The sequence below is a fragment of the Microcebus murinus genome, chromosome 2 (assembly GCF_040939455.1).
Source record: "Microcebus murinus isolate Inina chromosome 2, M.murinus_Inina_mat1.0, whole genome shotgun sequence".
Lineage (NCBI taxonomy): Eukaryota > Metazoa > Chordata > Mammalia > Primates > Cheirogaleidae > Microcebus > Microcebus murinus.
In genome coordinates this window covers 18,925,132-18,948,816 of record NC_134105.1, presented here as the reverse complement: position 1 = coordinate 18,948,816, position 23,685 = coordinate 18,925,132, and the positions used below count along the sequence as shown (strand labels likewise).

Below are 23,685 nucleotides of genomic sequence, written 5' to 3'. Positions count from 1 at the left end.
AGGAGGGGCGGGGCATCCCTGCCAGTCAGAAAGGCTGGAACTGTGGTAGAGAACAGTACTCAGCTTTTCTAAAACTTGGGAGTAGGGCGAGGCTGACACCCTTCCCCCCACTCAGAGCTGCCTGAGAGCCATTCCTCTGAAAAGTGGCTTCTCCCGACCCTCCCACAGCCCTGCGCCCCAGCGCCCAGCCCCTGAGGAAGACAAGGCATGGTGACAGAATCACGGGCTGCTCTAGTGACAGCAGTCTGAGGTGAACTGGCTGTGAGAACCCGGGTAAGGCCAGTCCTGATCTGGCCCTCCGTTATACAGGAAGACCCCTCTTAACGCCCAACTCATCGATTCTAAAAGAGCAGGTGCTTTGGGGGGTGAGGAGCGCGCCAGGCTGTGCTGGGGACCCAGGTCTGGAGTGCAGGGAGAGGGCTGGGAGAGCCCAACCCCGGTAACCCCGGGCAGGAGGGACGTGGGGGCGGACCTGGGATCTGGGGGCCCCTCCTCGCCGGCCAGCAGCTTGGGGCCGGGCGTGACTGTGAACTTTCTTCCCCCGCCACCACTGCCAGGGCCGCCGCCCGCCGCGGCTGCAGTAAGAGACGTCCGAGGCGGCTTCCTCCGCCCTGCCCAGCGGGGGCGGCGGCCGGGGCGGGCAGCACCCCAGTTCTCCCCGCGGCGGCGGTCGCGCTGCTCGGAGCCCCGCCGGCTCGCCCCGCGGTCAGAAGCGGGACAGGTAAGCGAGCGCGGCGCCCGCTCGGGGAGGGATGGGGAGAAAGCTTGAACCTGGACACAGACCTGAGGGGTTGACGGCCAAAGGGACCCCACCCCGAAAAGGGCATAAGGAGGAAAACTGGAGACATGAAATCTGAGGGGAGGGCTGAAGGAATACGGAGAAAGCAGACTAAAGGGACCCCCCCCCAAAGGTCTCATGGGAACACGGAGGGACCTTTAACATGAGATCGACAGAATTCGGGGAGAGGGACTGAGGGGAACCCTAAAGGGATCTGGGAGAGAAACTGAGGGGACCTTGAGAGTGAGAATTTGGGGAGAAGCTGAGGGGTCTGGGAGAAGGGAACTAGGTGACGGTCCTTGGCGGGGCAGGCGAGGGGGTTTGCGGGAAGGGGTCCAGGAGAAAGATTTCTGGAGGACGAAGAACGTGGGGTGCAGTTCCCAGGGTCCAGGAAGTTCCTCTGTCCCAAATCTGCAGAAGTCGGGGTGCAGCCTATAGCCAGCAGGGGAGGGAGGGGAGACAGCCACCGCTGCGGCCCCCCGACCTGCCCGCCCCCACACTGGTGGTCAGGTTCAGGTTCAGACGGCGCGGGACTCTTTCAAGGCGCTGGAGGCGTGGGTCCCCACTTCCTGGGGAAGTCCCCGCCCTCGGCAGGGGCGGGCCCCTCTGGCGCCCCCTCCCGCACGCAGCGGCGGTCTCGGTCCACGCTCCCCTCGGGATCCGGGAATTGCTGGCCGCCGCGACGGAAATCCTGTTTTTGACCGCGAATGCCCGGAGGGGCTGTCTCCATGGCAACCAGAGGGCGGAGAGGCGAGCGGGCGCCGGGCCACTGTTGGGCTCATTGCTGGCGCAGCCCCTTTGGTCCCCGCCTCCGCCCCTATGTGAATCCTCGGTCGCGGGTGGGCTGCCCAACAGAGCGGAGAGGCGACGATGCTCACTTTTCGGGGATTCTGGGGTGGGGGACCTGCAGCTTCAGAGACCCGAGTTCTCAGCAAGGCTGAGGTCTTAATTGCTGCGTGACCATAGGCAAATTTGGGGCTTCTCGGGGTCTCCAGGGGAGAAATTATCTCTGCACTCACCCCCCATCCCTTGAGAATCAGGTGGAGAAAGCAGTTTGTGCTGAGTGTCCTGAAGGGGTTAAGAATCATCACTGACCCAGCAAGGGTCTCCTTCACCTCCTCAAAACCATGGAGGGGGACCACAAAGCCTGGGTCTCACTGTCAGGGTCTCCAGGGAGGCCTGCACGCAGTTGGCATCTAATAGATGAATGTCTGTGGATCTGTTGAGGTCCCATGCTGGGGAGATCAGCAGGGTTGATCCCTGCTGGTTGATCCCCACCCTCCATGGCGCCACACCAGCTGGCCACCGCTCCGGTACGTAGTCTCCCAGGGACCCTGAGGCGGTTGGCATCCTTCCACCTGTGGTGATGAAGGGAGAATGAGGCTCTGTTCCCATTTCACAGTTGGGAAGATGGAGGTTTGGGAGTCAGTGACGGCAGGGCCAGCAGTAGATACCAGACGTCCAGAGCATCTCTTCTCTGATGTAGCCAGAGCTGAGGCCAGAGTCCCCCAGACCCCAGGCCTACCAAATCTGGTGTGGCCCTCTGGCAAGGAGGTTCGGGGAGGGGAGAAGGGCGTGGGGTTCACAGCTTGAGGACTGGCTCAGGTTCCCAGTGAGGGTGTGTGAGAGTGTTTATAGTTCTGGGTTTTGAGTGAATGAGCATGAGCCTGTAAGCACATGCATGGGTGTTGGGTGTTCTCTGCAGCCACCTGGGGCCCATGCAGCAGAGGAAGTGGCCTGACCTTGGGAGGCTGTGTAGGGAACCCCACAGCTGGGGAAGGAGGAGCCAGAGCCCTTCCTGCACAGAGCATTCTGGCCTGGCCCCAGGTGGGACTGGGGAGGGGGCTTCCTATCTGGCCACTCTGTGGAATCTAGATTCCTGTTCCCTCAGCTCCCCTGGGACTACCATGGCTCCCATCTCCTGAAAATCATAAACCCCAGCCTGGTAGACTCTCAGGATCCCTAAAACAGGGGTTTTCGAGGTTGGTGGGTAGGTTTTCAGCAGCAGGTGGAAAACCACTTTTACCCACAAGAAGTGGAGAAAACTCAGCTGTTGCCCTCGGGACCATGTGGAGGGTAAAGCTAGTCTGGCACAGAGAGGCCACCTCCCCACCGCCCCCACCGCCCCTACCTGGCCTCCCCAGGGTGGTGGCAGAGTCAGACAGAGGCATGTCTTCTTAATCCAGGGACACTGGGGCGGGGGCGTTGTGAGGCCTCAAGAAAGGATGATTGGAGATGGAGAGAGGTGAGTGAGAGGTAGGGGCCTTAGTGAGCGAGCCAGGGATGGGGGGGGCAGGTTCAGAGAGGACTGACGTCAGATCTTTTTTTTGAGACAGAGTCTCACTTTGTTGCCCAGGCTAGAGTGAGTGCCATGGCGTCAGCCTGGCTCACAGCAACCTCAAACTCCTGGGCTCAAGCAATCCTTCTGCCTCAGCCTCCCGAGTAGCTGGGACTACAGGCATGCACTACCATGCCCGGCTAATTTTTTTCTATATATATTAGTTGGCCAATTAATTTCTTTCTATCTATAGTAGAGACAGGGTCTCACTCTTACTCAGGCTGGTTTCGAACTTCTGACCTTGAGCTATCTGCCTGCCTCGGCCTCCCAGAGTGCTAGGACTGACGTCAGATCTTTTTTTTTTTTTTTTTTTTTTTTCCAAGACAGTCTTGCTTTGTTGCCCAGGCTAGAGTGAGTGCCGTGGCATCAGCCTAGCTCACAGCAACCTCAAACTCCTGGGCTCAAGCAATCCTACTGCCTCAGCCTCTCGAGTAGCTGGGACTACAGGCATGCACCACCATGCCCAGCTAATTTTTTCTATATATATTAGTTGGCCAATTAATTTCTTTCTATTTATAGTAGAGACGAGGTCTCGCTCTTGCTCCGGCTGGTTTCGAACTCCTGACCTCAAGCGATCCGCCCACCTCAGCCTCCCAGAGTGCTAGGATTATAGGCGTGAGCCACCGCGCGCCTGGCCTGAGGTCAGATCTTAATGAGGGATGGGGTGCAGTGGCCTGGGGGTTACCTGTGGACCTTAGATTTGCCTCCTGCCCCTCTGTCCTTAGCCTGGAGGCCTGAGGAGAAGCCGGAACTCTTGCAGAATGGTGGTTTCCTGGCAGCCCAAAGTCCCAGTTCCCTTCTGGTGAAATCCCCCAGGCAGCTGGGCCGCTCAGCCCTCCCACCACCCCTGGGAACTTCTCTTTCTTCTTAGCCCTGCCCAGCCCTGCACACCACCACCTCCACCCCCCCACCTGCCCTCAAGGGAAGTGAAAGTTCACTGAGCACCTACTGTATGCCTGATACTTTTAGGAGTTTCATGGCATTGGATGCTCAGAAGGAATCCTCTCAGGTAGAGATTTGCATTCTCACTTTATAGGCAAAGAAAGTGCGGCTCTGAGAGATGAACTGACTTGCCCAATGCCTCAAGCTAGTTGTCAGGCAGGGTAGAATTTGAGCCTATGTCTGTCTCTAGATCCCACAGATACTTGGTGGGGGTTGGGGAGGATGAGACATCTTGTGTCTACGTCAAAGCCCTAACATGGCTTTGGGAAGTGTGGACCTCAAGAAAGGATGGGTGGGCCTGGGGCTCCTATGCCCGGGTGTAAGGGTAGGTAGGTGGCAGTTTTCCTGCGGGGTGGCCCTCTACGATATGGCAGGGCTGGTGTGTTCAGTTGGCCAGGGGCTGGGTAGGAAGCGTAGCATTCATCAGTCGGGGACAGCATGGTCTCCTGCTCGGGCTTTGAAGAACACAGCCACAGTGCTAGGAGCAGAGCTCTGGACCTGAATTAATAGTCCTGGCTTTGAATGCCATCTGGCTGTGTGACCTCAGGCAAGTCACTTCCCCCCTATGCACAGAAGGGGGTGAACTGATAAATGGTCCCTGGGGGCCATTCTGGCTTTGCTGCTGTGGCTCTCGGCCACGCTTGGCCACTGCACACTGGGCAAAAGCCACACCTCATCAAGCCCCACAACAGCTCTGCTCAGGAGGTGCAGGTGCAAATACTGAGGCCCAGGGGGCTTATGTCATTCATCCAAGGTCACGGAGCTAGTAAAGAACAGAGCTGGGGAGGGCTACACAGGGGCAGATGTTGAAGGGGGCGTGCCCTGGTCCAGGCTTGGACCTCAGCTCTGATACCCACAACCTGATTTTGACACCGATGGGGCTCTGAGAGCCAGCCCTTGTCAACCGGATGTTCAAGAGACATTTTCATAAACAGACCCAAGTCCCTGCAGTGCCCAGAATGCTGTGGCCACTCTTTGAACTGCTCCCTTTCTGGTGTTAGCAGGCAGCCAAGTTCAGTGCTGAGAAAAGAGAGAACTGGCTTCAGATTCAGTGATTGCTGGAGAGAGTCTGAGCAGATCTTTCTCCCTCTCCCTCCCTCCCTCCTTTCCCTCCCTCTCTCTCTCTGTCGCATGCAGGATTCACAACATGAAGCACAGGGCCTGGCACAACCACACCGTAGGTGCTCACAAGGGGTCACACATTATTGCTTCTACAAGGACTGCAGGAGGAAGCAGCGCTGTCAGAGCCGGACTGATTGGCGTTGCGTTTCAGCTTCCCTCACTCACAGTACAATCTCGGGCAGCTTCATCTCTGTGCCTCAGTTTCCTCATGTGCACAATAGAGGTAGCACTAAAACCTCCCTCACAGGGTCACTAAGTGAGATCATGTGTGGGAATGGTTTGGCACCATCCCAGCCATTGTGCAAATGTTTAATAAATTAGCACATTTTCTCGAGTAGTTATTGCCCACCCAGATTTCTAGGAAGTCACATTACTCTGCAAAGAACTAGTGCCGGGTAGGGACCCAACAAGGGGAGGATGAGGAGTCCTGGGAGATGTTTTCATGAGATGCCCGAGCTTAGAGAACCCCACCTGCTCCCTGGCTCTGTCTTTTTTCTCTTTGTCTCGTTAGTTCTCTTTCTCTCTCTCTCTACCCCTTTTGCTTCATCTCTTTCTGTTTTTCAGTTTCTGTCCCTTTCCATCTCTCAGTTGCCCTTTCTCTCTGACCCCCATTTCTGCCAGTCTCTCTTTGTCTCTGTTCCTTTCCGGGGCCGTGGTGTCTGGAGCCGGCTGGTTCTGGCTCGGGGGAGCTGATTCTGCGCATCTCTCCCAGCCCAGCAATCAGGAAGTCATTTTGGTGGCTTTAAATCAGCCATGGTGGCAGTATTTACACCATGGAAATCAGCAAATGCGACAAATCAGGGCTTGGGATTTTTTGTGAGAATCAGTTTACCAGCACACCACCCCGGGTCCCCTTCATGTCTGTCTCTTCCGTCTGTCTCTGTCTCTATGTCTGTCTGGCACTCTCTCCTCTCTCTCCATGTCTCTCTATATCTCTCAGGCTCTGCTTCTGTCTCTGTCTCTCTCTCTGCTTCTTTTTCTGTCTCTCCCCATCCCTTTCTTTCCTCTGACAAAATCACATAAGCGTGGTTACATGCAGTGTGGCCCCCTCTTTGCTTTGGGCCACGCGGATACCAGACCCTGTGCCTTCTGTCCCCTGACCCCCTCAGCACACTGGTCTCCAGCTGGGGCTTTGGTCCCCATCAAGCCTGGGAGTGACAAAGCCCTGAGAGCTGCCCACCTCCGCCTGCCGACCACACTGCCAGCCCTGCCAAGGCTCTTCCTCAGCCCACAGAGCATTCTGCCTCCTTCACAGAGGCGCAGCCTCCCTCCTCCCCGTTCCAGGCACGAGGAATCCAGGGCTCCCCTTGGGCTGATACAGACACATTGTGGCAATACGTACTCTGGTGACATTCGAAATGGCAACATTGTATCTGTGTGCGGACCTGGTTATATAAGCCTGTGTCCTGGTCTGTGTCTCGGGGGAGGGCTGCGTGTCACTGTGTGTTTGTGTGCGTGTCCCCAGGGGGCCCTGCGTCTGTGCACACTTGCAGGAATGGCTGCAATGATCCATGTCTGTGACGAGCAGCATGGAGAAAAGTGGCTGAGAGCTGACATTCTGGAGCCAAACGCCAGGATACGTCGTGTGTGTGGCCTTGGACAAGTTTCTAAACCTCTCCGTGCCTCCCTTGCCTCATTGATAATAATATTATTCAAATCATGGGATTGTTGTGAGGGTAAAATGAGATAATATAGGTAAAGTGCTTAATGCGGTGGCTGGCACATAGTAAATGCTATAAATTCCATATGTGCTACTCTTGTGGAGAGGCTGTGTGTGCACGTGTGTGTGTGTCTTTGTCTGGATGTAGGCGGGCTGGAGGTGTGCGTACATGGGTGTGCATGCACTTGAAGATGTGTGTGTCTGGGAATCGTGCAGGGCAGTGTGGTGTCTCTGCATGTTGTAGCTGAGGCGACATGCATGTCTGAGAATGGGCCGGAAGGCTGCACAGAGCTGTGTGTCAGCCCTGTGCGACATTTGAGGTGCATGCGTGTCTTCCTGTGAGAAGATCTTCATTCTCCCCCTGTCGCCTTTGTCTTCTTAGCAGCCCCGTCTCTCCTCTCACTGGCCCTGAAATCCCTTCAGCTGCCGCTGGACGCCCTCCTCCCCATCGCCGGTGTTCTCTGCCCCGGCCCTAACCACCCTGCAGCGTTCTGGGGCCTTCCAGGCACAGCGGTTTCACCCCAGGGGAGGGGTCCGAGGTGAAGATCTCAGCCAGGGCCTGCTAAACGGGGGCTATTTTAGGGCAGGCTTCTCGCCACAGCCCGCCCCACAGCTCACCACATGGGTGTCGCCCCCACCAGCACACAAATGGGAGAACAGTTACAGTGAAGGGCTAGAGGGGCAGGTGGGGCACTGATGTGACAGAACCATCACAGCACAGGCAACCAGACCTGGTGGACCCAGGAAGGCTTCCCGGAAGAGGTAAGTGGTATCAGGCAGGAAGGCAGGACCCAGAGAGAAGAGGAGGGGATATCCACAGGGGATATCCTGTCAAGAGAGAGAAGTTGGGGGACCCCTGTCCCTAGGATCTTCGGGCCCCTCAGGGGCAAATCAGGGTTCAGTGGATGGGCCCCACCCTGCAACTCTCCATTCCTCTCGCGTCTTAGGAAACTGAGCCCTGTCCCCTGTCAGTTCCTCTCTGGTGTTGCAATGGCAGAGTTTCTGACAGGGTGTGGGGGACCCTTGCTCAATGACCTGCCTGCCCTCTTGCTCAGAGAACGCAGCTGCCAGGAAAGCTTAGCTCATTTGAAGGGCTCCCCACGGGACTCTGGTGGCCCTAGCTTCTGACCTGAGCCTTTTCCTGATGTAGGGATAGGAGCAGAGCTCTGAAGGTAGGTGTCCACTTTCCTTCTGCCACCAGGTGTGACCTGAGGCTGCTGGGGTTTAACCAGCCCAGGCTGGGAGCAGAGGCAGGGCTCAGGGAAGGGCTTGTTTTTAGGAGACAGTGACCGGGGCCTGCGGTGAGCTGAATGGCTTGATAGGAATCCGGTTAGAGAGATGGGTCTAACATAGGAAATATGTGTGTCTGAGCGTGTTAGTCTGCTAACCTGCGGCAGCTGCATGTATATGTGCATGTGTCTGTGTACATGTGTGTGTGTGTGTGTGTGTGTGCACACTCGAGTGTGCGTATGCTACCATGCTTCCGAGCCTGGGCTTGTGTGAGAGCCGGTGTTGGTGTGTGGTGGCGTTGGCAAGCACGGTCATGCAAGCGTGTGCTGTGAGTGTTGTGTGACTGTGAGCCGGCGCGAGTGTGTGTCCATCTGCTGGCGTGTCAGGTGGGTATGAGTGTGAGAGCTGGCGTGGGCACCGCGTCCCATGTGAGGGTGGCTGTGTACTGTGCCAGGGGTGGTGGGAAGGAAAATGAAGGCGGAAATCATGCTGGGGCAGAGCCCAGGCCTTCTGGCTTCCTGAAGAGGGCAGGAGCTGGGCAGCCGGCTGGCAGGGATGTTGGCAGGGCCTTCATCTTCCATGTCCTTCTGTCTCGCCCTCAAGTCTCGGGCCCCTCCCAAGGACCATGCTGCAGCCCCACTGACCCAGGAGCAGGAGCCTGAGGGGTGAGTGGGGGGTGGGAGGGGAATGAGGGATTTCAGGGCCAGAAATCAGGGTGGGGGTGGCATCCCTGGGCCCCACAACTCCTCACAGCCCCCTCCTCCTACAAGGGCCCTGTTGCTAGGTAACGGATGGGGGAGCCAGAATGAGGCAGCTTGAGAGGCTGGAGGCTGGACCCACGACAGGAAATGGCCTTGATCCCCCTCTGCAGGGAATCTCCAGGTGCAGCACAAAGCCTCACACACACGCATGCACAAACACATGCAGCTCCACAGACGTGCGCACACAGACCCGCACAGACAGGCGCCCTGCTCCCACGCAGAGCCCCGTCCACACTCACAGACACACAGACGCAGAGACAACCACTCACACACACACACAGGCACACACACGTGCTCACACAGAAACACATGCATACTCACACGGTCTCAGATGTGCACACACACAGCCAAACATGCACAGACTTTTACACACACTCATATGCACACAGACATAGACACACAGACACTACGAAGAGCTGCACACACACACATACACACACACACACTGACAAGCAAACTCACACATATTTAGAAACACACAAAGACACACATACACAAACAAACTGAAGGAGTTGCAGAAACACAACATATCGAAGCAACAGGAAGGAAAAATATCCACGTAAACACAGCAGTATCTCTGTGTGGAAAGCCAGCCCCGGAGATGTGGGTGGGAGTGGATGGGAAGAGGGGGCACACTCTGGGAGGCCAACCCAGCACACAGGGCCTTGTCCCCACAGGGCAGACCCTTGCCCAGGCATGAGAGGCAAAGCCGAATGCCTGGCTGAGTGTGTACATGTGTGTGCATTCGGTGTGCATAGGGCGGTGCGCCTGGAAGGGCCCCTGAGTGAGGCATGTCCCGTTCTGTAGCAGGGAACCTGGAATGGGCTGTGTGTTCTGCAAGAAGGTGGAGCCAGGGCCCAAGGAGGATGCCGGCCTGGAGGGGAACTTCAGGGGCTACGGGGCGGCAGATGGCGCGGCAGACCGCTACGGCCCCGACCCCACTCTGGCCCGGTCTGCGTCCTCCTTTGCACACATCCCCAACTATAGCAACTTCTCCCCTCAGCCCACCAGCCCCGCCTTCCTTGATGGTGGCACCATCAGAGGCATCTCAGGTGAGCCCCATGGGCTATGGACTTGTCCTTAGCAGCCTCCAGTATGATGTGGGAGACACAGCCCTGCAGAGGGAATATGGACAGCCCCACCCTCAAAACCCCAGTCTGAGAGCGGGGCCCGATGACAGATGCAAGTGGTGAAGAGAACACTCTTGCCCTCTTAGATGCCACTTCCCTAAGAGTTGGGAAGTCTTCTTCATGGTGAAGAGGAGGAGTGGGCAACATGGGACTCCTCATGGTGGGAGAGATGGGCGTAAATGTGTGTGTCCTGAATCCACGGGGGCCAAGTTGTGGAGCCCAAATTAGAAAATTATTGGACTCCAGCAGCCTTTGGGTCAGGGCATTGCAGCAGTGGGGAAGCACTGTGCCTGCCTGGGGAACAGGAACTAGGGTACAGACCCCCCCTTGGTGCTTCTGTCCTGTGCCCTACTCTGCTGACTCTACAGGGCCCGGGGTGACCCTGTTCATCGCCCTGTATGACTATGAGGCCCGGACAGAGGATGACCTCACCTTCACCAAGGGTGAGAAGTTCCACATCCTGAACAACACGTAAGTGACCAGGACACCTAGCTCAGGGCATGACATGGACTGGGAGCACCCCCCAGATAGGAATCCTACTTGCCCCAGTCCTCAGAAAGCCTAGTTGAGGACACATATACATGACAATGAAAACCTTAGGTGACTGCTATGGTGGTGGGGAGCATGAGGAACTATAGCACAGAAAGAACACCAAACAAGGTCCCCAGAGTAGTGGTGATCAGGGAAGACTTCCTGGAGGAGATGATTTTTGAGCTGACACTAGAAAAATGAATAGACAGTAAAGGAAGAGGTGAGAAAAAAGAAAGAGTGACAGAGAATGAGAATAAATGATGACTTCTAGAAGTCATCAAGTGGTTCAGTCTAGGTGGTCCATAAAGTGTGAGATGCAGAACAGAGGGAACAGAGGCTGGAGAGGTAGTCAGCAGAAGATTCTACAAGGCTTTTTAAGCCACATGGAGAAGTCTGGATTTTATCCAGAAGGAACTACATAGCCATTGGGGTGTTGTCAGTAGGATTGTGCCACAGTCAGCTGTATCCCCAACCCCAGCCCAGCTGAGTAGCCAGAGGAAGAAGCCAGGAGGCCTCAATGTCCTCAGATTTATTCCTTCTGCAGGGAAAAGCCCTCCTGGGGCAGCTGCAGGAGGCTAGGGGCTGAGCAGACAAAAGCCCCTGGGGGTGTCCGAGGTGGGTCCCTGCCTGGTGCCTGCTGACCACCCCCTATTCTGTGCCTACAGTGAAGGTGACTGGTGGGAGGCTCGGTCCCTCAGCTCTGGACAAACTGGCTACATTCCCAGCAACTATGTGGCGCCTGCGGACTCCATCCAGGCTGAAGAGTGAGTGGGGACTGGGGGAAGGCCAGTGCTGGGGACGGCACTCTGGAGTCCAGACTCCAAGTCCACCTCTCGGACAAGTCATTGCTCCACTCCGAGCCTATCTCCTTATCTATAATTTCCTAAGGCCATTGTGAGAATAGAAGAAGATAATAACGATAATAATAGTAGATAGTAGTTTTATAGCATGTGCTGTGTTCTGGACACCATTCACAGAGCTGGTCTGTGAACCCAGAAGGACCGACTGCATTTGGTAAGCATTGTACATTATCACTTCCCCATGATAACAACAATATACGAGCTTTAAGAAATTGTAAAGCCCCTGAATTAGCCCAGAGGAAGAGGCACCTTTTCCTAATTGGCACTAAGACTCCTTAGCTTGCTTGTTGTAGCCCTTGCAGAGGGCACACCTGGGCTGGGGTAGAAATCTGGGGCTCATTAGAGTAAACATAAGCAAAGGAGAATTATTCAATTTTGTTTGTTTGGGTTTTTTGTGTGTGTGTGACAGAGTCTCACTCTGTTGTCCAGGCTAGAGTGCAGTGGCGTCACTGCAACCTCAAACTCCTGGGCTCAAGTGATCCTCCTGCCCCAGCCTTTCGAGTAGCTGGGACTAGAGGTGTGTGTCAACACGCCCAGCTAATTTATTTTATTTTATTTTATATAGAGATGGGGTCTAGCTGTGTTGCTTGGACTGGTCTCAAATGCTGGCCTCAACCGATTCTCCAGCCTCAGCCTCCAAAAGTGCTAGGATTACAGTCATGAGCCACCGTGCCCAGCCTACTTAGTATTAATTCTATTAAGAAGGCAGGAAATGACCATTCAGGGAGTACCTTTATATACTTGAGACACTACAAGAACTACTTTTCTTACCTTGATTCACTTAAGTCTCACAATAACATTATCGGTATTATTATTGTCCCCATTTTACATATGGGGAAACTGAGGCTAATATGAGCTTTTTAGAATCTATCCTTTAGAATATACCACACATATATAAGAAAAGAAAGGATTGAAGAGACTGCAGAGTGGGAATCACCAGGACTTGGTGACTGCTTTGCTGTTGGGCTGTGGGGATTGATTGGGAGGGGTCAGGGGTGACTCAAAGTCTTCGTAAGGAACTGAGTGGATGATGGTGCCATTTGCTAAGGTGCGGAGCACAGGTGCAGGTACATGAGTTGTGGTGGGTACTTGCTGGATTGAGGGTCGTGGAGAGGAACCCAGGTGGAAGAGGCTGCCAGCAATTAGATTAGGTTATGCCTTGCCTGGCAGGTGCCCAGCCCATGCCAAGCCGTGCCCCTGAATTAGCCCAAAGGAAGAGGCACCTTTTCCTAATTGGCACTAAGACTCCTTAGTTTGCTTGTTGTAGCCCTTGCAGAGGGCACACCTGGGCTGGGGTAGAAATCTGGGGCTCATTAGAGTAAAGATGCTACTTAAAGCTACATAGAAGGGTGAAGGAAGAGGGGGGAGAGTGAGAAAGAGATTGTCTCTAGCTAGGACCCAACTTTGGGGAAAGCCACCCTTGCAGGAGAAGGAGTCATTAGAGAAGGGAAGAAAACCAGGCCAGGCCAAGTCACAAGAGCCTAGAGGACAGAGAAGTTTCAGGAAACGAGAGGGAGTGTCAGAGGCTACCAGTGGATTTGGCAACCAGGGGTGACCTTGGTGAGAGATTTCTCTGTGTGAAGTGGGGGTGGAGGCCAGACAGCAGAGCCGGGAGGGAGTGGGAGGTGAGAAAGTGGAGACCCAAGTGTGAAGCACTTTTTCAAGTGAAAGGAAGGTGAGAAGATAGAGCAGAATGCTGTGGCAAGATGGAAGTTAGAATAGTTTCATTTAGGGAAGGAAGAAATGTGGGCATGTTAGACAGTGCTGGGATGGGGAGGCTGCAGGTGGGGGCTGCTCGGTGGGGCCGGGGAGTATCTCTGAGCAGAAGGGAGTGGACAGGGTCCCGAACTCCAGTAGGGGAAGGCCTTAGCCCGGGCAGGGTTGCAGGGGGCATGAAGGAGAGGAGAGGTGATGATGCAGAAGGCAGAGGTGAGAGGGGGGAGAGTCCTGCTTGTGTCTACATCTTGGGGCAGTGTCACCAAGCTCTGAGAGGTGCTCTGTGCAGGGTTGTGGTTAGGAGCACAGGACTTAGAGCAGACAGCTTAGGTTCCTGTTCTGGCAACACAGCTTAAGAGCCACGTGCCCTCGGGCAAGTTGCTTAACCACTAGATACCTTAATTTCCTCATCAGTCTAATGGGCCTAATAATAGTACCTACCTCACAACATTGTTATGAGAGTTAAATGAATACTTACATGTATTATAGCAGAGCCTAACACAAAACAAGTGCTCTTATTGTTATATTGATTTTTTTTTTTTTTTTTTTTTTGAGACAGAGTCTCGCTTTGTTGCCCAGGCTAGAGTGAGTGCCGTGGTGTCAGCCTAGCTCACAGCAACCTCAAACTCCTGGGCTCAAGTGATCCTCCTGCCTCAGCCTCCCGAGTAGCTGGGACTACAGGCATGCACCACCATGCCCGGCTGATTTTTTCTATATACATTAGCTGGCCAATTAATTTGTTTCTATTTATAGTAGAGACGGGGTCTCACTCTTGCTCAGGCTGGTTTCGAACTCCTGACCTCGAGCAATCCGCCCGCCCCGGCCTCCCAGAGTGCTAGGATTACAGGCGTGAGCCACCGTGCCTGGCCTGTTATATTGATTATTAAGGAAGTAGCTTAGCTAATGTTTTGTGTATGGACAGGGCTTTGCAAAAACTTAGAAATGTGGTCTGTCTAAACGATCCTTCAACAGTTCCTCCTTCTTCCTCCTGGTTGTCCTCCTAGATATGCCTCTTGCCAATGCCTTCCCGTTCCCCAAACTGTGCCTAGAACTCAGGTGTGGACTGACTATCCCAGAGTTCATTGAGAAGTCTACCTCCCTTGATTTGAAAACTATGCTCCTTTTAATTCAGTCCAAGATGGCCACGGGCCAAATTAGTGATCATCTGAGTCTTCTATGACACCTGTGGTCACTTAAATTTGGATGTTGTCTGAAGTCTCAACTTCAACCTCAGGCTTTGATCACTCCTAGTCTCTCTTGGGGATTCTTTCTGGGATTGAATTATAGCCCTAAACTAACTGTGCAAGTAGATTGTGGAAGTTAAAGAGAATAGAGGAAAAGCAGCAATCAGAGCCAGACAGGAGCACTCAGAAGGCAGGAAAGAAGCTGGGCATGGTGGCACACCTGTGGTCCCAGCTACTTGGGGAGGCTGAGCCAGGAGGATCACTTGAGCCCAGGAGTTTGAGGCTGCAGTGAGCTATGATTGTGTCACTGCACTCCAGTCTGGGTGACAGAGAAAGACCCCATCTCTAAGAAGAGAAAGAAAGAAAGAGAGAGGGAGGGAGGAAGAGAGAGAAAGAAAGAGGGAGGGAGGGAGGGAGGAAGAGAGAGAAAGAAAGGAAGGAAGACAGAAAGGGAGAAAGAAAGAAGGAAAGAAAAAAGGAAGAAGAGAGGAAGGGAGATAGATTTAAAAAGAAAGAAAAAAATAAAAAATAAAAAGAAAGAAAAGAAAACTAAAGAAAGAGGGGCAGAGAAGCAGGACAGGGTGTTGTTCTGGAGGCTAAGGCAGGAAAGGGGTTGGGGGAGGGGTCTAGATGACAGCCTGGGGCGGTGAGAGGGAACTGGGGCGGTGAGACGGTGAGCCGCAGAGGATTTTAGGTAGAGCTCATCCGCCAGCCTGTGGGAAGGTCACTTCCCGCCTCTGAGCCTCAAGTTCCTCATCTATAAAATGAGTGCATGGAGGCACTCTAGTGGGACAGACTAAGGGTCCGTGACACCCTGAGGAGGTCATTGGTGACTGGGGTTCTAGCAATTTATTTATTTATTTTTGAGACAGAGTCTTCCTCTGTCTCTCAGGCTAGAATACCACAGCATCAGCCTAGCTCACAGCAACCTCAAACTCCTGGGCTCAAGCCATCCTCAGTCTCCTGAGTAGCTGGGACTACAGATGTGAGCCACCATGCCCCGCTAATTTTTTTTTCCAATATTTAGTAGAGATGGGTCTCGTTCTTGCTCAGGCTGGTCTCAAACTTCTGGGCTCAAGCAATCCTCCTGCCTCAGTCTCCCAGAGTGCTAGGATTACAGGCGTGAGCCACCATGCCCAGCCTGGTTCTAGTAATTTTAATTCAAGGGAAACTCATAGATAGGCCAGGCTTGATGATTAAAAAATAATAATAACGTCATAGAGTGGCGAAGCCTACCTTTTATTGGGCACCTAGTCCATGTCAAGGATTTTACGTTCTCCTTCTCTGTGATCCTCCAACCAGTCTGTGACGCAGGTGTATGAGCCCATTTTACATGTGAGGAAACTGAGTCTTGACTTGTGAGGTGTCTGTCCAGGAGGATGAGTTGGGGCTTGAAAGAAGTATGCCTGACTCTTGCCTGCCCTTCCCAACAGGTGGTACTTTGGAAAGATCGGGAGGAAGGATGCAGAGAGACAGCTGCTCTCGCCAGGCAACCCTCAGGGGGCCTTTCTCATTCGAGAGAGCGAGACCACCAAAGGTGGGAGCCGCGCCAGCCAAGGCAGGGGTGGGGGGAGGCAGCCCTAGCGGTAGGGCTAGAAGTGATGGGGAGCGGGGTGCTTGGTCATGGCCAAGGCTGGGACTGGGTTCTAGGGATGCTGACCGTCCAACTTAGAGTCCCCAGCCGTTTTGGCCTCTTCCAAAGCGATCCTTCACCGCAGGCGCCTACTCCCTGTCCATCCGAGATTGGGACCAGACCAGAGGTGATCACGTGAAGCATTACAAGATCCGCAAACTGGACACGGGCGGTTACTACATCACCACGCGGGCCCAGTTCGACTCGGTGCAGGAGCTGGTGCAGCACTACGTCGGTGAGGGCGGGCGCTTCAGAACCCCGAGCCAACTCGTTGTTGAGTTGTCCACTTGGGGAGACCGAGGCCCGGAGCATGGAAGGGTCTACCAAAGCCCTAGGGGCCGGGCCAAGATTAGAACCCAAGTATGGGGGTTCCCAGGCCAGGATCCTGCTCTGCGGGATTCTCGAGGACACGGCCAAGCAGCGCCCCCTGATGACTGAGCGGGGAATTGGCCAGTTTCTTGCCTCAAGTCCTGAATCTGTATTAAGTTTAGTGAGCCTTTGTGTGTTCCAAATGCCCTGTGGGCAAGCAGGGAGCCATTGTCACAAGGGCCTGAGCAGGGGGTGACAAGAGGCTGGTTTGCACCTTAGTGAGAAACTCTGGCTGCTGGGTGGAACTTGGATGCCAGGGGGCAAGGCAGAATGAGGGTTGCTTTAGGAGACAATGGCCATTGTCTAGTGAGAGGTGATGGTAGCCAGACTGAATCCGTGGCAGTGCCGTTCAGGAGAAACAGCCGATTTGGGAGCTGGCCAGGAGGCAGAATAGGCCTGACTCGGTGGAGGACTGGCTGCAGGGTTGAGGGGAAGGTGCGAGTCAATGCTCAGGTTTCTGCCTTGATTGGTTAGGCCAAAAATGGGGTCCACGGAAGGGTGTCGGCCTCAGGTCCACACCTTTGCCTGGAATCCCCAAACTCATTTCTACCTGTCAGAATGCCACCTTATCCTTCAAGGCCCAGCTGGAGGCCACCTCCTATGGGAAGGCTCCTAGTCCTTACAGGGAGGCCCCCAATGCTGACAGAGATCATCTCTGCCTGTGGGTGTCCTCCCCTTCCCTGGGCACCTACATGTTCACCTACTCAGGGGACTAGGTTGCCTTCCTTCCTGGCCTGTGACCTCACCTGGGGCCTAGTTCTTTATAACTATCTTGGGGTCTGGTGCTGGGCTGGGAATGAGAAGTGTGGTCGGCAGGGTGTTCTGGCCTGCCAGTGACCTCCATCCCCTTGCCCCAGAGGTGAATGACGGGCTGTGCCACCTGCTCACGGCGCCTTGCACCACCATGAAGCCGCAGACGCTGGGCCTGGCCAAGGACGCCTGGGAGATCAGCCGCAGCTCCATCGCGCTCGAGCGCCGGCTGGGCACCGGCTGCTTCGGGGATGTGTGGCTGGGTACGGAGGTCCCGGGCGCCAGGGGCCGGGGGCCGGGGCGCGGGCCGGGGCTGGTGGGGAGCGGGTCCTGACCAGAGCGGCCGCCGGGCAGGCACGTGGAACGGCAGCACAAAGGTGGCAGTGAAGACGCTGAAGCCAGGCACCATGTCCCCGAAGGCCTTCCTGGAGGAGGCGCAGGTCATGAAGCTGCTGCGGCACGACAAGCTGGTGCAGCTCTACGCCGTGGTGTCCGAGGAGCCCATCTACATCGTGACAGAGTTCATGTGCCACGGTGAGGGGCGGGCTCAGCAGGCGGAGTCTGGGCGGGAGGGATTTGGGGTGAAGTTAGGGTGGGTGTCTCCGGGGACCTGGGAGGCCATCTGTGAGGGGACGAGGGACAATGGGCAGAGTCCTAGAGAGGGGTCGGAATGTGGGAAACGACAGGAGTGCTGGCGCGGGGGCGGAGCCAAGGGAGACGGGGAGGGGCGAGGGAGGGGCGGAGCCAAGGTAGACGGGGAGGGGCGAGGGAGGGGGCGGAGCCTCCGTCGTGGTGGTTGGAGGCGGGGCTTGGGCAAACGAACGCAGGATCTGTGACTAGGGAGGGTCCGGGGCGGAGTGTGAGTAGGTCATGTCTAGGGGGACCGAGGATGAGAAGAAACGAGATGTGCAGAGTCGGTGTCTGGTAGCAGGGCCTGGCCGAGATCAGTGACGGATTGAGGCATCCGGCGGGGTCCCCAGGGGGGCGGATCGAGGTGAGGGGGAGGGCGCTGGGAGAAGGGGGCGGGGCCAACTAGGTTAGCTGGTTCCGGATAGGGGCGGGGCCAAGCGAGAGAGGGCGGGCCTGAAGCTGGGAGTGGGGTCTTGCTGCTGACTTTCTGGATTCCTCTCTCCAGGTAGCTTGCTGGAGTTCCTCAAGAACCAGGAGGGCCAGAATTTGAGCCTGCCCCAGTTGGTGGACATGGCAGCCCAGGTAAACTGGGGCAGCACCCTTTAACCCCCAGACCTACCTCCTATTAACCTTTCACGGATCCCTGTACCTTCGAACACCTAGCCTAGCCCCGGAAGTGCGGCCCTGCCCACCGTATCAGTTGTGCGAACTGAGGCAGGACACTGTTTCTGAGCCTCAGTCTCCTCATCTGAAAAGTGGGCTTTCAAATAGGCCCTCACCCCTCACGCAGGCCACAGTGCTGTGAGTCCCATGAGCTCCCATCTCTGCACACCTTGGCCCCCCCAGGTAGCTGCGGGCATGGCCTACATGGAACGCATGAACTATATCCACCGTGACTTGAGGGCAGCCAACATCCTGGTTGGGGAGCGGCTGGTGTGCAAGATCGCTGACTTCGGGCTGGCCCGCCTCATCGAGGATGATGAGTACAATCCTCAACAAGGTGCCCCACCTCACCCCTCCTCCCAAGAACTCTCAGGGCAGCAAGGGGCTGCCATGGGACCCCACATGCTCGGAAACCCCTCCTCACCCCGGATCATCTAGGACACCCCCATCCTGATGTAGTGTGAGAGGCACTTCTGGATTCAAATCTTAGGTCAGCAACTTACCAGCCATGTGGCCTTGGGCAAGTCACCTAACCTCTGTGAGCTGCCTTTTCTCTTTTTGTAAAACAAAAATATTCAGACAAGAGTAAATCAGCAGACATTTACCCAGCAGCTATAATTCTTAAATGAGAGACAATAGAGTGTAATAGTGTGAACTCTGTAGCCAGAATGCCTGAGTATGAATCCCAGCCACTTATTAACTGTGTGATCTGGGCAAGTTACCTAACTACTCAGTGCCTCCTTTTCCTTGTCTGTAGAAGCAGGGTAATAGCATCTACCTCGTGGGGTTTTTGTGAGGGTTAAATGAGTTAATGCACATATATCACTTAATACAGTGCCTGGCACATCATAGTGGCTGTACAAGCACTAGCTGTCATTATTATGAGAGTTATCACAATGGTTTGCAAAGTGCCCATCACTACACTAGACATATAGTAGGTGCAGACTAGGTACCAGCTCCTTTGTGCTATGCCCAGAGACCTCTGCACTCAGGGTCCCCAAGATCCCCATTCCTAAAGTCCCTATTCTCTTAATCCAGCTGTTCCCAGGGACCTCCTCACTAACTTTCCCTTTCCCCCAACCTCTCCAGGGGCCAAGTTCCCCATCAAGTGGACAGCCCCAGAGGCTGCCATCTTTGGCAGATTCACCATCAAGTCAGATGTGTGGTCCTTTGGGATCTTGCTCACTGAACTCATCAGCAAGGGCCGAGTCCCCTACCCAGGTTTGCAGGGGATTTGGGGGCAGATTGGGGGGAGTGGCCAAGGGGAAAGGCTTCCTCTTGCCTGCCTGCCTGCCCCTTTGGGAGGGGCCGGGCCTTCTGACTGATGGTGCCTCACCTTTCAGGCATGAATAACCGGGAAGTGTTGGAACAGGTGGAGCACGGCTACCACATGCCATGCCCCCCAGGCTGCCCAGTGTCCCTGTATGAGGCCATGGAGCAGACCTGGCGTCTGGATCCAGAGGAGAGACCTACCTTCGAGTACTTGCAGTCCTTCCTGGAGGACTACTTCACCTCCACGGAACCACAGTACCAGCCTGGGGATCATACATAGCCTGTTCAGACATCAACCATATCTCTGGTGGTACCCACCAGCCTTTGCCAATCCCCAGGGCTCTTGTCCCAAAGCCCCCAGGCTTAGAACCCTATAGAGTCTTAGTATGTCAGAGGAGTTGGGGTGCTCTGACACCATCTAGGGCAACCCAATCATTTTATAGATGGGACAAATGGTGGCTCAGAGCTCAACCCCTCCAGCCCCAAGCACTAGTTCTCCCCTTCTGACTTGAGACCCTACATGCCACTAGCCTCTCTCTTCTCACCGCCCTTAAATGCTCAGATGTTGTCTAGTTATTTATAAAATTGTATATCCCTCCCCTCACCTATCTCCCTACCCTCCTAGTATCCCACTGTGGTCCATGTGCCAAGAATTTACCTCCTACTCTCATTCTTTTGTGTCTGTAAGTTACAAAGACAGAAAGTCTTTGCTGGAGCCCTTTCTTGCTGGGTGGATGCTGTGCTCCAAGACTGGGGCCCAGACACAGGTTTGAGGGCGAGGGTTGCTGAAAGTTTACCACCTCTGTGAATAGTGTGTATGTGTGCGTTTATTGATTTTATAAATAAGGAAAATGACAATATGAATCCTTGAGCCATGAAATTCCCCTGAACCTTCCTTTGGGAGGGATGGTGGTGAGTGGGAGGTGAATGGGACAGGTGTGGCTATTTTGAGCAGCAGGGGAAGACAAGAGTGCCCTGATGCCTAGCAAGCACAGGGCACTCAAGGTGTGGAGTTTTAGGACTCCCAAAAGTCTCACTGCTCATCCTCATATGAATTGAGGATGAGTTGAAAGGTAGATACAGAAGACAGGTAATTGGAGATAGATCAGAAGGTCCCTTCATTATTACTGAATAGGCTTACTAATATAGCCTTCAATCTGTGCATAATGGTTTTGCTAATTCTTTACCTGATTTCAGCAGATTTACCATTCACTGCGGTCATAACAGGATAACCTTAGGCCTCCCTCAATAGGGGCAGGCAAGAGGCCACAGTGGACCCTTTGCAGCTGTCAGATTCCCCAAAAAAATACAGAGGGAGGGAAGGAGAAGGGAGAGGCCTGAAGGTTAGTTTAGCCTGTTGGATCTTCCTAGGGGAGTTCTGCCCCTGAGGGAGCTCTTGGAGAGGTTCAGAGGCAGTTTTGTTTGTCACAATGGCTGGGGGCTCCTACTAGCATTTAGGGGGCCAGGATCAGGGATGCCAAACAACCTACAGTGCACCCGTGCAATGACAAATTGACCCCCGCTCCCCATTTAAGAAACTCTGGTGGCTGACATGCTTCCATGTGGAAACAAGAGGAGGACAGAATGAGGATTCCCACCTCACCCACCAGGAAACATTTGTTGACTCTCTGACTTAATAAGGGAATGAACAGGGAAAGAGTCTGGGGGTCTGGGATTCACTGCTGTAGTTGGTGAACAATTACTAAGCATGACTCTGTGAAGCACTGACCCTTTGTTAAGCAGGACCTTGGGAACACAAACTAAATAAGACCTGTCTCTGCCCTGGAGGAGTTCATGGACAGGCAGGGGAGAAAAATAGTAGTTATAATAACTCATTTATTATTAAGTGTCTGCTGAATGTCAGATATGTTTACATCCATCTTTTTATTTAATCCAGTCTTGAGCCTGGTTGGTTCTATGATTAGCCCCATTTGTAGATGAGAAAACTGAGGATCAAGGGTGACATGATGTACCAAGGTCATATAGCTGTATGTGACAGAGCTGGGATTCGAACCCAGGTCTTATACCAAAGCTCTTGGTCTTTCTACTACTAGACCTCATTGGCTCTAGGCTCTGGGAAAAGAGCATATCTGTCCTGTGTGTTTGTGTGTGTGTGTGTGTGTGTGTGTGTGTGAGAGAGAGAGAGAGAGAGAGAGAGATCCTCCCTCTTCTAGTTATTGGTAGAAAGATTCCCTGGGACCCCACCCCCCATGTTAAGTGGCCTAAAGGAAAGGAGAACAAGGTGTTCAGAGCAGATTGAGAGTTCCCTGTGCCCAGCCCTGTACTGGGGATTGATAAATGGGAGGAATAATATGGAGAGAGGCCAAGTGGCTGCTTTGAAAGGTTGTCATAGGGCCGAGAGCCTTAGCTCTGTCTGCACACTCTCAGTGGCTAAGGCTTCCTGAAGGCCATAGTTTCTGGCCAACCAAACTCACAAGAGCCTGAGGTATAAGCCAGAGGCTAGTGTTTCTACCTGCCATGGAGTAAGCAGATAAGAGCACAGCCCTGGAGCTGTCCTGCCTGGTGTGAATCCTGTTTCCACCACTCACTAGCTGTGTGAAGTTGTGCAAGTTATTAATCTCTCCAAGCCTCAATTAACTCATCTGTGAAATAGCAATAAAATACTCAATACCTGTTAGTTCTCTTTGTCTCTACCATTTACAAATTGTTTATTCTGTGCCAGGTGTCCTGCTAAGTGCATGCTTCCATTTAATCCCCACAGAACTCTATGCAAAGGAGCCTGTTGTACCTGCATTTTGCTAACAATGAAGCTAAGGCACAGTGAAGTAAATCAGCATTTTCAAGGTTTGCAGAGCAGGGGCTTAAACCAAGTCTTCTGACTCCAAAATCAGTGCTCTTAGTCTCTGTAGTCTTTTCCTGGGACCAGAATATTCTTGTGTGTCCTACAGGGCTATTCCTGGTACCTGGTTGCCCATCTGGCTTCAATGAAGGCCCAGCAGGGCAGTGAACCATCTGCAGAGACCAGAGCCTTCCGAGCCTGGAATCCCTGTGTCTACTGATTCCTCATCTCTCCCTCTGAAGCAGCTAAATGAATTCTCCCTTGCACCCCCTTTTCTGTGCAGCCTTCTGTTCCCTTCAGATAGAGCACAATGCAATTGATTAGGCTTCTGCTTTCTCAATTTCAATCACATCCTTGCCCTGCCTCCCTGAGATTACAGGCGGGTCACCTTGATTGCGGTTTGCACCGTTCACAAAACTCTTCAGTCGTTTACAAAACCATCTCTCGCCTCATTCACTCCCCCACCTGGCTCTTCTCTGTGATGCGTGGATTTTACTGGCTTAAGACTCAGAGGGCAATTTTATTTCCAAGTTCATGGTGGGGGAGGAGGACTCCTAATTGACTAATGCTGGGTGTTTCACATGCATCGTCTAATTTGATCCTCACCACGAGGCAGTGCAGAAGTGTGATTATCCCCATTTTACAAAGGAGGAAACGAAGACTCTGAGAGGCTACAACATGCACACAAGGTCATATACCAGATGGTAGAGCCAGGACTTGCACTCAATGTCTCATGCATTCCACTGTGTCACATTTCTTTATTTGATGGAGCAGTATTCGAAAATATTATATCAATCCTGAGTCAGGCCCAGGGAGGGCATGGTACACACAGGGGTCTGGGGTAGCCCCATACATGCTGAGGATTGTACACATAAAAGAACTAAGTCATTTATTTATTTTGCACACATCTGATGTCTCCTGTAGGCTGGTCTTATCCAGGAGGCAGAACAGTGAACAATTACAATACTTAGGGGCAAGGTCAGTCTGGGAGTCAAGTCTGGGGGATTTCTTGGAGTATGTGAAAGAAAATTCTGCCTGATGGAGCAGCCAGAGGCTGAGGTCATCTCTAGCTTGAGAAACAGCATGCACGATGGCCCAGAGGTAGAAGAAGGCTCATTCAGGAAAGTGCAAATAATTATGCACAGGAAGGTTAAGGGTGCAGATAAGGCATGGAAGAGTAAGGTTGGAGGGTCAGAGGCAAGAAGTAGGAGGAGAAAAACCAAGGGGTATGTGCCCTGAGTTGTGGGGGAAAATCTGAGGGTCTTAGGATCCTTTGGGGGAGTCTATCCTGGGTCTCACTGCTCTAGGACTGGACT

General features: G+C 53.8%; 1 protein-coding gene across 3 annotated transcripts; it reads left to right on the top strand.

Annotated features, from left to right (window-relative positions):
* Window positions 1–339: 339 nt before the first annotated feature.
* FGR (FGR proto-oncogene, Src family tyrosine kinase) lies at window positions 340–22,207 on the top strand. 3 transcript variants are annotated; one of them, XM_012750808.3, is made up of 13 exons: window positions 340–721; window positions 8,674–8,735; window positions 9,639–9,883; window positions 10,330–10,432; window positions 11,158–11,256; window positions 15,686–15,789; window positions 15,971–16,120; window positions 17,112–17,267; window positions 17,359–17,538; window positions 18,140–18,216; window positions 18,481–18,634; window positions 19,387–19,518; window positions 19,641–22,207. In XM_012750808.3, the coding sequence occupies exons 3-13, from the start codon at window positions 9,652–9,654 to the stop codon at window positions 19,847–19,849; spliced, it is 1,596 nt and encodes a 531-aa protein (XP_012606262.1). In that variant the 5' UTR covers window positions 340–721; window positions 8,674–8,735; window positions 9,639–9,651; the 3' UTR covers window positions 19,850–22,207. The 3 variants fall into 3 exon arrangements, with proteins under 3 accessions (XP_012606262.1, XP_012606263.1, XP_012606261.1); XM_012750809.3 differs by lacking the exon at window positions 340–721 and adding an exon at window positions 7,505–7,602; XM_012750807.2 differs by lacking the exon at window positions 340–721 and adding an exon at window positions 7,832–8,012.
* The last annotated feature ends 1,478 nt before the right edge of the window (window positions 22,208–23,685 follow it).

Excerpts from the sequence above, each read along its gene's own strand:
- FGR (XM_012750808.3), top strand. The coding sequence starts at position 9,652 with ATGGGCTGTGTGTTCTGCAAGAAGGTGGAGCCAGGGCCCAAGGAGGAT. Across the intron at positions 17,268-17,358 it reads CTTCGGGGATGTGTGGCTGG|GCACGTGGAACGGCAGCACA; the intron begins GTACGGAGGTCC and ends GCCGCCGGGCAG. Across the intron at positions 18,635-19,386 it reads TGAGTACAATCCTCAACAAG|GGGCCAAGTTCCCCATCAAG; the intron begins GTGCCCCACCTC and ends CAACCTCTCCAG.